Here is a 15,872-nt window from a genome sequence, read left to right as displayed (position 1 = left end):
CTCGTCTTCATATGGGCAAGACGTAAAGAGGCATTAAAACAACAACAACAAAAAAATCTATCCCAGCAATACTTTAACATAATTTCTGAGAGAAATGAAACCCAGCTGGCTTCATTTCAAACATTAGAGTGAAAAAAAATATTTCTGAGAGTCTCACTACTACAATGTAATTCTAGCAGTGATGCAATGGCAGAAGTAACTGTGTCACTAGACCAGCGGGACTGTATCAAAGTATGTAACCAATAATTGCTTTATAAGCACTGAAACTTCCAACATCCCAGTGCTCAGCATTTTTAATCTATCATAAAACCCTGAAAAATACTCAATGCAAGGGCAATAAAATTCATAGGCATATAAAGCCCTACCATTATCAGGGCATTGTACCAATATTAAATTTCATAAATCCCTACAAAGTAGCATAGAAGCAACATTCTGTTTTTTCATGCAGAAATTGAACTATGCATGTAACAAGGCTGTGATCCAACAATATTCACACATCCTTAAATTTTAGGCATGTAAGTAAATTGAACTATGTGTGCACAACACTAAGCACAAACTGAAAAGCTGATTAACTGATAAGTTAGCCCAAACATTCTGAACTGTGTCAATCATAGCATCATGCTCACACACCACATTGGATTCATTCATCAACATGCACAGCAAAAATCCTTGGTGGCATCATCTGCAAAATGTCCTTAATATTAGCACTTGTTTCTTCATGCACCCTCTTGAAAAGTGTTATTATTACAATTTCATATAAATGATTCTCTATTCTTAGCCCTCCTCATTATCTAGATAAGGATTTTGCTGTCCACCTCTATAGTCAGTCACCTCTCTGAGGAGTTAGACTGAGCCAGTTTTGCTCTCAGTGCCCAGGTGCATGGGGCAGGGCAGGCCAGGAAAGCGAGTGCTGTTCCCAGGAAAGCGAGCGACATTCCTGGGTATGGCTGGTAAAGTGAGGACTGTTCCCACTCACTGTCAGGCCCAGCATTTTGAAAAGCTGCAGAAAGTTCAAATGACAGGGGAGTCAACACTCTTAGAAATGAGGAGAGGTCACTTTGGGGTGCTCTACAAGTAAAACACCAAATATACACTACTGGTAACCTCTTTTCTCCAACTAATATACAGATTGGAGATTCCTAACAGATTACCACTAAAAACTTGAAATAAAGAAACTACACCCAGCCAAGCTCTTGTTTTGCATTAAGTTACCAACCAGGCACATTCCTTGTGTTTATCCCATTCCCCAGAATCCTCCTTGCAGCAGGGGACACAGGAGACGTGCAAAAGATATCCTCTGACAAAACCTACCTGTACAGCACTCCTCCTTGGGATTTAACTTGCCGCTAGAGGAGCCAGGGCAGGGCCTGTGGGCCATCTGTTCTTGCAGGCAAGCAGCTTGGTGAAGAGCCCAGGGGTCACTGGGACAGTCTCTTCTTTTGGGGAGGTCAGGCTTAGCCTTCGCACCGCGCCCAGATCTGACTGAAAAGTGATAGCCGGCACAGGAGCGCTGCATAGCTGTATATAAAACATCCCCTTTGCAAGCAGGAATTGGCTGGTTTCTCATTATGAGGTCCTCAGAAGTACCTTCATATATATGCACTCACATACGTATATCTTATATAAGCCATAGCTGGGTCTAGAATTTGGGATTTAGTCTTACTGGCCGTTCCCCAGGCCACCCCCCGTCAAGACCACTCAGTCAGCCCCGCGAGGAGCAGCCCTTGCAGCCGCCACCGGAGGGTAACGGCCCCGCCGTAACGGGTAACGGCCAACGGCCGCCCGCCGGGCAGTGCTTCACCGAGGCGAGTGGCGGCCGCTACGGCGGGCGGCCCGCGGGTGAGTGAGGGCGCGGCGGCGCTCGGTGGCAGCTCGGGGCGAGCCCTTAGCGGGGCCGGCCGCTGGGAGGGGATATGTAAAGCCAAGCATATTAATATAAGAGGGTGGGCGGGTGGCGACCGACGGCCGGCGCGGCTGTGCGCGTTGTTTACCGGCGGCGGGGGAGGGGGGGGGGGGGAGGAGGAGAGGGGAGGGGAGCAGGGAGAGGGCCGGGGCTGCTTGCTGCCCGCTCTGCGGAGCGGGGCCGCGCGGCTGTAGGGTGCTGGTGCCCGCTGGCGGGTCACGGTGTGGGCTGAAGAAGTCGGGGCCGGCGGGCTGGGAGGCGGGAGCGGGACACCGACCGAGGCCTGCGGGCAGCGCTGCCGGGCGGCGCTGGAGCAGGAGGCGGCGGGCGGGGCGGGGCGGCAGCGCTGCCCGCGATCGCATCCCTGGCTGCGGCCCGCCGCTGCCGCCGCGGCGCCAACCGCGCCTCTGACCGCCCGGTCGAAACGCAGCGTATCGTGAAAATGGCCCCGGTAGAGCCGAGCCCCTTAAAAAAACACCGGTGCAGCTGCCCTAATTGGTGATTTCATCGTGAAAGGTCTGTATTTCCCCTCTGATGGAATGGTAGATTTTGCTTAGCAGCTGTCTCCTTTGATACTGCGCTTGGTATTGATTTTGGGGGCTTTTTGTTTCAGGAAGACGAGACATCAAGCAAAGCAGCCAAGCGCTATGATTATTACCATGTTGACATGAACCAAATGCAGTGTCAGCAAAAAAGAGGTGTTATGGTTCCCTCCTTCCAGATGCACTCTGCAGTAAGTTTATAAAGCCTAGCCTGTGTCTTTGGTTGTTCACTTAAATAACAGTCCCAAGTTCTGCAGTTCAAGTGGGAGCAATTTCAGGCCATTATATTGCAGGCCTGGTGTTAAACTGCCTCTAACCCTAGTAGATAAAGACAAAAAGGTAGGAATTGGCTAAAAGTCTATCAGAACCATACATCTAGTCTAATCTAGTTTTTCCACACAGACAATATCAGATGTTTCACTGAAAAAGATGCAAGAAGTCCAAGAGCAGGCAGACGTTGAATAATTTTCCCTCATTATAACGCCAGTGTGTGCTGGCATAAATCCTGACGTGTGCCATTTTACCCCTACTGCAGTAGAATCATAGAGTCATTTAGGTTGGAAAACACCTTTAAGATCATCAAGTCCAACCGTTACTGCCAGTTCACCACCAAACTATGTCCCAAAGCACCACATCTACACATCTTTTAAATACCGCCAGGGGTGGTGAGTCCACCAGCCTGTTCCAATACTTGACAACCCTTTCAGTGAAGAATATCTCCTAATCCAGTATAAACCTCCCCTGGGGAAAACTGAGGCCATTTCTTCTCATCCTAGTACTTGTTACTTGGGAGAAGAGACCTACACCCACCTTCCTACAACCTCCTTTCAGGTAGTCGTAGAGCGCGGTAAGGTCTCCCCTCAGCCTTCTCCACACTAAACAACCCCAGTTCCCTCAGCTGCTTCTCATAAGACTTGTGCTCTAGACCCTTCAACAGCTTTGTTGCCCTTCTCTGGACACGGTCCAGCACCTCAATGTCTTTCTTGGAATGAGGGGCCCAAAACTGAACACAGCATTCAAGGTGCAGTACCCTCAGCCTTAACTGTTAGTACCAGCTATTTATGTGAACTCCAATTAAATGTGTAGCCTCTGTCTAAACCTTACTAAACCCTTGACTATATGGGTCCATTATGTCAGCAAGTTCCACAGTCACCATATTGCATGAAGAACTGTTTGCCATTTTTGATTTTGCAAACTTGCAGTTTTAAGTTGAATACTGCCTTGTTACTGGTATGAGCAATAGTCCTGTCTAGCTTCTGAACAATGTTTCACTGTATACTGTTGATCACATATTCTATTCATCTTCTGAGATAAACTGTTCAAAACCGTTCAATTATTATTCCTCTAAGAATTGCTCCTGCATCCATTCCAGCTCTCAAGCCTCAAATTCCCAAAAACTGTTCTTTGGACTGAGGGGGCCCATGGTCAACACTGTGGAAAAGGCAATGGCACAGAGCTATGCCTGATTTCTCCAGAATAATTTTTCACTCTCTTCCACATGTTTCCTAACATCTCAGTCATTTTACTGTCATATTGCAGACTGAACAGAGCTGTTATCACACTGTTTGGGGTAATGCCCAATTCCATTTTTTGAGATTATCAGAGAGTTAATTTAGAATCTCATAACATGTATTGGAATTTTTCTTCAAGACAGTAATTTATCATTAGTATTATGTAATTAGTCATAGTATTTGCCATTTTAGTGACTATTCACTTAGTAGAGTGGAAGACTTCTCAACTTCTTCAATGTCTTCTCTCAACTGACTGACTTAAACAACCCGTTTGCAAATGCTGCTGCTGGATTGTTGGCCCCTCTCTGATCCATCTGATGCCAGAGACCTTAATATGAAATCTGGTTTCTGTCTTTGTTCAATAAAACTAATAATTTCTTTCTACTTTTTCTCCCTATCTCTTAGGTAGGTTTTAAGTCACGTTAATACTTGGTCTGACCCCAAGAATATTTAGTTATGTGCTAACATTAGACTTATAAATGTCTAGATAATTGACATAACTGCTTTTTTTCATCTACTACATATTGATTTCTGCCCAACAAATGAATTCTTAGAAATTGAATACTAATAAATTGGTGATACATTTTCTTCTGTGTATTCATACATAGTGATCTACAGATTTTCTAGGTACTCAGAATTTTTAACTGTGCTTACATATATGCGTACGGCACCGTATAATCTTACTGTGTGCTCCACTACAGGATCAAGACCTATATGCTTTCAGTGAACAATCTGAACCATATGGTGAATAAAGACATAAATCAACAGACTGTTCGTATGTTGGAAGATGCTGAGCGCTGTCTGTTCCTGATCAATGTGTCTAATATAGCTTAAAATTAAAAGGTTTTATATGTTGTATTGCTAACTTGGCTGAGTTGAAAATCTTAATTCTATTTGCCAATTTTAGAAGATCAATTCTATACAATGATAAACTAATTTGTTTTGAGTGCAATGACTTTAAGGTCATTTTTCTTGCTCTTTTTGAGCAAGTGTCTTCTGAATTCAGCTTGAGTTGCAGTTAATATATCTGAAGAACAGGACATTGTAATTAGATATAAAAATTATTGTATTCTAAAAAACTAGTGTAAAAAACTGTTTTTATTCTTAAAATGAGGGCACTGATACCTCTACATTCAAAAATCCATAAAGATCATAGAGGTTAACAACAACATGCAGGAGTCTGAAAATTAACTGAGACCAATCTAATGGTTCTGAACATTCTGTTCTTGCTGGGCATTGTTTTGTGTTCTGTTGTGGTCAGTGTGTAATCAGCCTACCCCATGGCAACTTGGTGTAAAACCCATTTAAAATACTGGAAATAAGCATATTTAAACACCAAGCGTGGCCAAGTAAAATGAAAGTCTGAGTTTAGAGGTGTATGAAATTGAATGTGGTTGTTTATGTCAATCGTGAGCTTGATTTGTAATCTGAAGCCCTAGTATCCCAGAACATGTGGAAAACTTGGATCCAGAGGCAGATTGTTGTCTCAGCATTGCAGATGAGGCCCATTCCTAGCTGAGAGAATGTTTTCTTCATATGTGATCTACATTGGTTCACATTAAATTTTTATATTTAGATCTGAAAAATCTGACCAATTTAATGGCTGAATTTACAGGCATTTTCCTGATTTCCATTTTACCAACTTAATTTAGAAATTATGCATTGCTCCAGCTTAGCTTAACTTTTGGGCCACACTTTTTCCAAACAGTTACAAATGTTAGAATGCGTTAGTTGAACTTAGGTGAGTTTAAAATGTTATAAAACTGCAGAAAAAGCAAGATTTACATCGTGTTACATTTAATTGTCAGTATGTTGGTTTATATATCTCCAGGCAGTGATCTCAAAAAGCTTGGGATATTTCAAAATGTAAAATAATACAACTTACAAAGTAATAAAACCAACCAAACGAAAGCCCAACAAATCTAATGTTTAAGTTTCTTCCTTAGAATCACAGAAATGGCAAATATGAAACCATAACATGATAACAGCAAACGTGATAAGAAATACTCCAGTTCCTCCAAAAATAAGCTCTGAGTATTTCAGCTTCATTTGTTTTTCACGTTTCCATTAGTTTGATGTGAATTATGCTTTGATGCTTTTCACAGTGTGAAAAGTTGTAATTAATTTTTCCTTACACTGTAGATTTTCTTCTTTACTCAGTAACACTCAACTTGGCCATGCCTTTCAAACACCTACATTTTGTTTGAAAATGCAACAATTATCTGTCTCCATGTTTCACTCTCTAATTCTGAAATCTCATTCCACTGTAGTAGAAGAATGCTTTATTTGTAGAGATCTTCTTTTTGTTGGTTACACTGAATGTTCCAGAAAAAAATGCTAAAAGCCAGAGTCCTTCTTCCTGCCAATTTATATGCTAGATGTAGAGAAAGGAAGCAGAGCAAAGTATGCACAGCCCATGCTGCCATCCCACTCTGCATGCTGCCGTCACTGCTATACCTTCCCTGGCATTGCCTGTTCGACTGATGCGGAACCTGCAGCTTCTTTTGTGTTAGTGACAGGAGTCCCTCCAAAATCAGGGGGTTTGAATGGTCACAAAGGACACACGATTCTTAATCTGTGTTATGCCTGCAATTACTACTATCTAAGGACACCTTTGAAATAAAACATATAAAGAATGGCAGCCTCAGCCATGGGATTGTTGAGCACACTGCAGTCAGCCTGTGGAAGGTACCAGCCCTGACAGTAACACAAAGTCTGCAGTGAAATCGGTTGCACCGGCTGACAATCAACAGACACAGATGTTTGAAATTACTCCCTATGACTCCCTATGACAGATTTTATGGAATCCTTTGGGATCTTTAGATGTCCCTAACTACAGCTGCTGGAGAGGAGAGCGTATTCTGAGGAAGCACCACATCGGCTCATCCTGTTCTCTGCTTCAGCATCCATTGCTGGCCACTGCTGAAGCCAGGGTACTCTGGCCCAACCGAACATCACCATTCTCATATCCTTGTGTTGATACTGTATTCATTTTCCTTGCAGAACTCCTTCAAATAATAAAATCTTTAATACACTGTGACAGCCAAGTGAGTGCAGAACATCACATGAAACTGTAAACTAAAAGTAAAAAAAGGCAAAATAATTTCTTTGGAAATCATAAAGAACACATATCCTGTACTTTTGACATTTCATCTATGAAAATGTAAATTAACTGATAGTTAGCTTCTCCATAAGTAGTTTTCATCACATCATGATGAAATTCCTTTTGGATTAAGAGAGATAAAAGCAAAAAGAAAAGTTAGCTGTGCTAGTTAGCTAGACCATGAGATAAATTCTTTATTTATTCAGGCCTCCAAATGGTGCAAGGTTCTTTTATAGACAAAGTATCTATAACCAAAGACATTATAATATAATTATGAGTCTAACAGTTCTGTGGACACTGAATTATAACAAACAAGACCTAATATTTGCCATTAGTGTTCAGTCAAAGCCCTGAAAATGCCTGCGTGTGTCTTGCTGTCATTGGCAGGGCTGTCACTCTCCCCTGCAGATCTGTTCCTCTCATTAAACAGAACCTCCAAGGATAGCACAGGTTTTGTGAATGTCAGCATGAAGTACCCTTGTGACTCGTATTTATCCAAAGATAACCTCTGACAGTTCCTCATTTAACATGAATAAAGCAAGCACAATAGATTAATTTTAATTTTCAGATATATTAATCTCTCAACAAAAAGGCACCTATCCCATGCTCTGGGCACTCTCCACTTATTAACATTTTAGGAGGGGATATCATTCATGTCACAATGTCTGTCACCTTGTGCCCTCACCCTCATGAACAAATACAGTCTATAATGGCACCCTGCAGCTGTGACATTTCTGTTCTCCACATCTCAGCAACGAAAGAATGGATATGAGATTTTGATAACAGCTGATGTCTAGTTTGAAGGAATAAATACTTAAAAGGCAGTTTTCTTAGTACTTTACTCATTGTCCTTTACTAATTTCCCATAATACAGAATTTATACTCTGCTCAGTTGGGCCTAGTGCAGCAGCACATTTTGTTGATTTTTAACCCCTTCACACATTTCTGTTCTCAGACTAGTTCCAATGCTGTATTTGTGAGGGGTCTGTGTGCCAGAATTTCTGGCCTGCCTGTCTCTTCAGTTGCATGGTAAAACAGCTGAACAGACGGGAGTTCAGTGAGGTAACTGAGTATGTGCCTGTTACATTGTGAGTACTCACAGCATATTCTCCTTTCACTGGTCCAAAAGGCAAGAACAACTAGAGCTAGGGTTGCAACACACTCAGCCTTTGAATGGAAAGGAGACGTGATGGTGGTGAGAGAGCACATGTTGCTGCCAGCTCTCGTTACTGGTTACACAGATGGGGAGAGCTACTGACTGGTTGATTATGGCAGCCTCCAGGCTGGTAAATGAGGTCTAGCTCCTAACTTGGGCGGAGTCACACAGAAGGAAAAGGCAAAAGCTCTGAACCCTGCTGGGTCACTTAGCACAGCTGCCTGACAAAGGATTAGTAAGAGGTACAAAGCTTGGTGAACGCTGTAGAAACTAGAGAGGGATGTGTCTGGGAGTAAGTTGCTACTTAAATTTCAACTATAGCAATACCGAACAAACATGCAGTGCAAAACAGCAGTATTTTTAACAGTTTGGGGCCATGTGGTGTTCTGCTAACCAACAGCTCAGGAAAATGAGCTGACTTCCCAGGCATGTTGCTCATTCAGGACATACGCATTCCTTTTTTGTCCCCAGAGCTGCCAAATCAAACTCATTAAAGACTAAGAGACACCAGCCAGTTCAGAATTAAATCTATGTTTGTTGTATCATCCTCCAAGTACTTTGAAGGCCATAAATGATATAAAAATAAAATGTATTATTACTAGTAGCACTGTGTAAGATTTGGGGTAATGCATTTTATTAAAAGGGCACATTTTCCACAGATGAATGTCTGTGGGAATGTGCATGTGCAGTGCTTCCATGTACTTATTTGTGAAAGCGATATGCCATTTGTTCTTGTTATATTTCATGCCATTGATGACTGCCCAATGCTCCGATCTATTTAGATCCCTCTGCAAGGCCTCTTCTCCCTCAAGCAAGTCAACAGCACCTACCCGTTTGGTATCATGAAGAAACTTGCTAATGGTGCATTCAACTCCTGCACCCAGGTCATTGATAAATACATTGAACAGAACTGGCCCTGGAATTGAGCCCTGAGGAACACCGCTGGTGACCGGCTGCCAGCCAGATGTAGCCCCATTCACTAAAACCCTTTGAGCTCTGCCCCTCAGCCAGTTCTGTACCCAGTGTCCTGTGAACCTACTCATCCCACAGTTGGACAACTTGTCCAGAAGGGTGCTCTGAGGGACAGTATCAAAATCTTTACTAACACCCAGAACAACTACATCCTCCGCCTTCCCTTCATCCCCTAGGTGGGTGACCTTATCATAGAAGGACATCAGATCAGTTGAACAGGAATTTCCCTTTGTGAACCCATGCTGACTGTGCCTGATGATTGCATTGTTCTTTAAATGCCTTTCTTCCCACTCTCTACCCCTAGTATGCTCTTCTTTCATTTAAAGAAAATCTAAGCAGACACAGACCTGTAGCTCCCTCCAGCACATCCTCTGAACTGTAGGGCAGGTGAGAAGGACTGCTTTAACATCATATTACAGGTGCACCCTGTATGACCTTTAGGTCTTCCAGAGTTAGAGCTGCTCACAATACATTTCCCCACACTGTGCAAATGCACACATTCTCACTGCTAGACTTTTAACTTTATATTTTGCCATATTAAAGCATTATTTCTTTAACTAGGCCTGAGTTACAAAGCTATCTAGACAACTCCCTCCAAAATCGTTATGCTATCCATACACTGTTGATGTAATGGTAGAACAGCTGTAGGCTTCCAACCTCTAGAAAAAATCCACACATGTTCACTGCTCATTTCCCAAAGACAGCTACTTTTTGAGCAACACCAGTGAATTTTTATTTCATTCTATGTGTGCTCTATTTATATGTTAGAGTACAACTTTTTAGTCAGGACATGAGGCAGTGCTGAATCAAAAGTCTTGCAAAACTTTATTAGAAAATACATAAGGGCCATATCATTAATCTAAACACAGATGTACTAAGCAGCTTTTACTCCAGAGCCTAACTTTATGATTAAAATCTAGATATTTTGACCTTTATTTTAAATCACTCATGATCATTTGCAAGGCAACAATACTTACTTTGATCTGACATGGTAAAGTACATCATAAGTAAGTATCCAACAAAGCATTCAATACAGTAGAAGACCTAGCAAAATACTTCTGATATTTCTGGGTTTCAACCAGGAATCAAGAAAAGAATTGTTAACAAATATTGTGAGAGCTGTTAATGCCTTGTAGTTACTCAAGGAAAACACATTCCAGTTCTCTGTATGCAAAGAACTATTGTCTGAAATTACACCCATCTAATTTTAGGCACTTAAGTAAGGCATCTGAATTAAGAGCCTCATTGCTCTACTTTGACCTTGTACCTCAGAAGGTGATTTACTCCTGTGATCTGAACTGCCTCTGGATGAACACTCTGCCTCCATTGACTGCAGAAGGAGCCTAGAGTCTCAAGGTTTCCTTCAGACACCTCTAAGGAGAGTTAGACAAAGTCACATCTATGAAAAGATAGAAGTAAAATGAAGCATAGTTAAAAGCAGTTCAGTAGATCTAATCTGCAAAGTCAGTGAAGGGAAGCTTTGTGATCTTTCTCTGTCTCCCTTTACTCTCCTCTCCAGCAAACCATCTGTGAGAATCTCTCCTGTGAACACCTCCCCTGTGAGCCAAATGTGTTGAAAGCAGAGCATGGGTAGGGCTTTATTCTTGTACATAACAATAATAGAGATAAAGAAAATTCTATTACTTCTAAGAGCAGACATTAACTGTGCTGCTACCAACATTGCTAGCTGGGGTTCTGACTCTCATATTTTGAAATGAATTCATGTGCCACGTACATATTTTACCTCCTCCCAGCTCCTCGCCTGTCAGTTTACTGTCCTGCAATAGATGGAAACTTGTACTTGTATGGCAGTCAATAGGCTAGTGTGTGTTTGTTCAAGTGGCCAGTGACAGCGAGTTTAATGCCAGACTCTGAATTGTGATGAGTGAAAACATAAAAGTATACCCATGGGGTTAGTAACTCTACCAGGAGAAGTGCATTCTTAAGCCATAATATACTCACCAAAGCCCCACTTTGGTAGCTCTCACTCCAAAAATAAGGAGAAGCGGCACTGTATGCATAGTCATTTAAAGAGAGATGTTTGAAAAAGGTCAGATGACTCATGTCCTAGAGATGTAAATTCGCCTGCAGTGACTGTGGAAGAAACCAAGGGTCGTTGTCCAGATGTAGATGCCCTCCAACTACCATTAGGTTGAATGGATCCCATCCTCAACATGGAAATTTCACTGCATAGAACACATTTCAAAATCAGTTTAGGAAAGTGATTACCAGGTGATACCACCAGGGCGTGTTAATGAAAATCAGGCCAACGTCTTTTGTTTCCAAACTTTAGAAAGCTTCATTATAATGTCACAAAGAACAGCCAGCTCACTTGGAAAAGTATTTTAATTAAGGTACAAGAGGAATGTATACATCAGGTTTCTTTAAAAAAAATTCTGAAGCTAGTAGGTGACTTTCTCTGCGAGATTGCCATCTTTGTGTCCTCTTTGGGTGGTATTTAGTAAACTATGCAAATCCTGAAAATCATTACAGTCTTGAATAGTCCATGCTTAGGGAACTGTCCCTCTGAAGTCTCTGAAACATTTTGCTGCAGCTTACACATAAACACAAATACATGGAATTAAAAAATTTTAAATATTTGTAGAATCATACCTACTTTGTATGTGCATAAAAATGATTACCATCACTACTTCTTATAAAATGAGGTAGATTACGACAGATGGGCCTTATTTTTATTTTATTTGTTCTTATTTTGTAAGTCATTTATCACTTGAATATCTTTGTGTGCAAAGATAAGGTATAAAGATTCATTTCTTTTTATTCTTCATCTATGTACCTCACCCAACTCATTTATTTTGCACTAGGTTAACAGCATCATGGCATTATGAAGTGTAAAATCAGACTGTCTGATACTGTGCTGTATTGCTGTTATAATACTGCATGTTCTGCTCTAGGTCATGACCTAGACAGCATTAGCTCCATTCAATGCCGTGGCAACTTTCCAGTGTTTCTGTAACAGATATTCTAGGGCACTGTTACATTACTTAATTCTATGTACAACAGTCTTGATTTTAATTAACCTGCCTCCAGTAATTATTGAAAGAAAATTCAAGGAGAAATGGGGGAAAAAACTCCTGCTGTGCTTAGTGGGAGAGGATCAGAGGATGGCCTGTCTTATTTGCTCTTCCAAGGAAGGAGAGGACTTGAAAAGGTCATCTGTCTGCTCTGTCAGCTGATTCTGAGCCACGTTAACAGGAACAACAAAGATTTCTGTAGGAGGTAGTCCAGAGGTGCACAAGATAGAACTGATTAAAACAGAAATTAAATGAATATATCATAAGTCTAGTAGTGAACAGAAACTTAAGTCCTTGAAAATTATTATAAAAAACTGCTTTCAGTTAGGAATATCCATGTTTTGTCTTGGTGTTAACAAGCATTGTGTTCTCTGTTGGTATCTGAGTCTGCTTAATACACCCCTCTTTTATTGAATTTTCATCCTCTTCTCTGTCTGTAGTGCACTCTCTTTCCTCCAGGGGTAGGAAATATGTTCATTACCATCAGACCTCTAATCAAATACAGATGCACAGTGAGCTACAAGACTCACATGTAAGTCTCATTTTTATGCTGTAATTTATATAATATTTGAGATCTCTATGAAGTTTTGAATTTTATGGGAAGTTGCTTTTTGAGTAGCAGAAACTTCACTAATTTAACATGCCACTTATGTTTAATAATGATTATAATAATAATAATAATAATAATAATAATTTTCCAGGTTGGAACGGACCTCAGGGATCATCTAGTCCAACCTTTCTAGGAAGAGCAGAGTCTACACAAGATGGCCCAGCACCTTGTCCAGACGACTCTTAAAAGTGTCCAACGTGGCTGAGTCAACCACTTCCCTGGGGAGATTATTCCAATGGTTGACTGTCCTCACTGTGAAAAATTTCTCTCTCGTGTCCATTCAGAATCTCCCCAAGAGCAACTTGTGTCCATTCCCCCTTGTCCTCTCCATGGGACTCCTTGTAAAAAGGGACTCTGCATCTTCTTTGTAGCTACCCCTTAAGTACTGGTACACGGTGACAAGATCCCCTCTGAGTCTCCTTTTCTCAAGGCTGAACAAACCCAGCTCTCCCAGCCTATCCTTGTATGGCAGCTTCCCAGTCCTTTGATTATCTTGGTGGCCCTTCTCTGGACCCCTTCCAGCCTGTCCACATCCTTTTTGTATAGCGGGGACCAGAACTGTACACAGTACTCCAGGTGTGGCCTGACCAGCGCTGAGTAGAGTGGGATGATGACTTCTTTATCTCTGCTGGTGATGCCCTTTTGATGCAACCCAGCATCCTATTGGCCTTCTTGGCCACAACAGCACACTCTTTGTTCCCATATAGCTTCCTGTCCGCAAGGACCCCCAGCTCCCTTTCAATAGAGCTGCTCTCCAGCCATATGCATCCCAGTTGGTGGAAAGCAGCTCTTCAAATTATGAAGAATGTGTCATAAAGTGAAACCATAACAGCCTTTGTAGTAGGTTTGTGTCTTCTTTTCTTGTCCAGATAATTTTGAAGGCTTTGCTGGTGATTTGCAAATGGAACAATACTAAAGGCCAGGAGTGAAACCCTTAAGTCTTTGGACAAGCTGAACCATTTTGTTAAAAATTTTGAAATAAAATAAAAGTTTCCCTATGACATACAAATTACTTATCTGCCTTTACTCTAGTCCAGAAAATCTAAACTGCTTCAGAGTGAAAATTCCTATAGCTCCTACCCTGATGCTCTTAGTATACTACAGGTGCTTTTACAACAGATTTTAATTTTTAAATGCTATCATTATTAATCACATTATTTTAATCCCATTTACCTAAGCAGTCTTTACTTTCAAAATGGTATAGATATTAAGTGTAGAAGCTATTTGACCATAGTCTTAATGCTGTATGGTTATATTAGAACAATAACAACATCTATGCCTGATCAGTAAGTAGAAGTAGCTATATTAAGTCTTTTGCAGCATTTATTAAATAAGGTATACCAATGTAGTAATCTCTGCATTTAGCCAGGGAAACAGGAAGAGAAGGTACAGATCAGTTGTAGTTGCAGTACAGTTTGAAACATCATGTTTTCATTTCCTGGCTTTTGTGATTTGAACTCTGCAACCTTTACCCTGAATGAATGCAGGGGGATTTTTTTGTTTATCAGCTGAACTCCAGAAATGCTTCCACTCTACAAGTGTTTGTCTCCCAGAACATCCCTGGAACACTTAAGCTGTTCATCACCACTTCCTAGTTCCTACACCCTATCAAGATTCAAGGAAACACTTCCAAAGCTGACTGATGTGACTATAATAGAGGTTCTACTAGTTGATGGATAACAGTAGCAAATGTGATAAATACTGATACTTTGAAAATGAGAAGACAAAACAAAGCATGCTTTGTTATTATACATCTTCTATTTTCAGATACCTATCTTGTTCAGCTACCTACCTTTTTAAAGCCAAAACAGCCGAAGAAACTGTGTTCTGAAACAAAGCATTCACTCCAGGTTATCCACCTTCATTAGGCATCCTAGAAAACAGAAATGAGCGGCTCAGCAAATGAATCTTTAGTTTTATTAACTGTGGAACTTTCCATCTTAAAAGAATCATAAAATAGTTTGGGTTAGAAGGGGCCTTTAAAGGTCATCTAGTCCTGCCCCTGCAATGGGCAGGGACATCTTCAACTAGATCAGGTTGCTCAGAGCCCTGTCCAGCCTGGCCTTGAATGTTTCCAACGATGGGGCATCTACCACCACTCTGGGCAACCTCTTCCAATGTCTTACCACCCTCACAGTAAAAAATTTATTTCTTACATCTAGATTGAATCTACCCTCTTCTAGTTTAAAACCATTACCCCTTGTCCTATGGCAACAAGCCCTGCTAAAAAGTCTGTACCCATCTTTCTTCTAAGCCCCCTTTAAGGATTGAAAGGGCACAATAAGGTCTCCCCACAGCCTTCTCTTCTCCAGACTGAACAACCCCAAAACTCTCAGCCTGTCCTTGAAGGAGAGGTGCTCCAGCCCTCAGATCATTTTTTGTGGCCTCCTCTGGACCCGCTCCAACAGCTCTATGTCCTTCCTGTGCTGAGGGCCCCAGAGCTGGACGCAGCACTGCAGGTGGGGTCTCAGCAGAGTGGAGTAGAGGGGCAGAATAACCTCCCTTGACCTGCTGGCCACACTTCCGTTGATTTAGACCAAGATACAATTTGCTTTCTGGGCTGCAAGCGCACATTGTTGGCTCATGCCCCACTTTTCATCCACCAGTACCCCCAAGTCCTTCTCTGCAGCGCTGCTCTGAATCCCTTCATCCCCCTGCCTGTATTGATATTGGGGGTTGCCCCGACCCATGTGCAGAACCTTGCACTTGGCCTTGTTGAATCTTATGAAGTTCATGTGGGCCCACTTCTTGAGCTTGTGTGGGTCTCTCTGGATAGCATCATGTCCCTCAGGTGTGCCAGTGGCACCCCTCTGCTTGGTGTTGTCTGCAAACTTGCTGGGGGTGCACTTGATCTCACTGTCTGTTTCACTGATGAAGCCTTTTAAACAGTACTGGTCCCAGTATGGACCCCTGAGTGACACCACTTGTCACTGAACTGCATCCAGTCATTGAGCCATTGACCACTAGCCTCTGGATGTGACCATCCAACCAATTCCTCATCCACCAAACAGTCCACCCATCAAATCCATACCTCTCCAGT

The 15,872-nt window shown here is 41.8% G+C and overlaps 1 protein-coding gene and 1 long non-coding RNA gene across 6 annotated transcripts in view; one reads left to right on the top strand and one right to left on the bottom strand.

The window, feature by feature from the left end:
- RANBP3L (RAN binding protein 3 like) overlaps nt 1–1,863 on the bottom strand; it is a 38,019-nt gene extending 36,156 nt beyond the window's left edge. For all 4 annotated transcript variants that reach the window (XM_075079896.1, XM_075079895.1, XM_075079897.1 and 1 more), the window contains exon 1: nt 1,312–1,863. In XM_075079896.1, the coding sequence (XP_074935997.1) occupies nt 1,312–1,567 (256 nt within the window). In that variant the 5' untranslated portion in view covers nt 1,568–1,863. The remainder of the gene's footprint in view (nt 1–1,311) is intronic.
- Nucleotides 1,864–2,045: 182 nt separating this feature from the next.
- On the top strand, nt 2,046–13,835 carry LOC142050767 (uncharacterized). Of its 2 annotated transcripts, none has more exons than XR_012658128.1 (3): nt 2,046–2,419; nt 2,517–2,636; nt 12,924–13,835. It is a non-coding gene; the product is annotated as an uncharacterized LOC142050767 (long non-coding RNA). The 2 variants fall into 2 exon arrangements; XR_012658127.1 differs by lacking the exon at nt 12,924–13,835 and adding an exon at nt 4,658–6,996.
- Nucleotides 13,836–15,872: the final 2,037 nt, after the last annotated feature.

The sequence above is a fragment of the Phalacrocorax aristotelis genome, chromosome Z, assembly GCF_949628215.1.
Source record: "Phalacrocorax aristotelis chromosome Z, bGulAri2.1, whole genome shotgun sequence".
NCBI classification, from domain to species: Eukaryota; Metazoa; Chordata; class Aves; order Suliformes; family Phalacrocoracidae; genus Phalacrocorax; species Phalacrocorax aristotelis.
The sequence above is the reverse complement of the archived record's forward strand: the minus strand, read 5'-3'. Positions and strand labels throughout refer to the sequence as shown.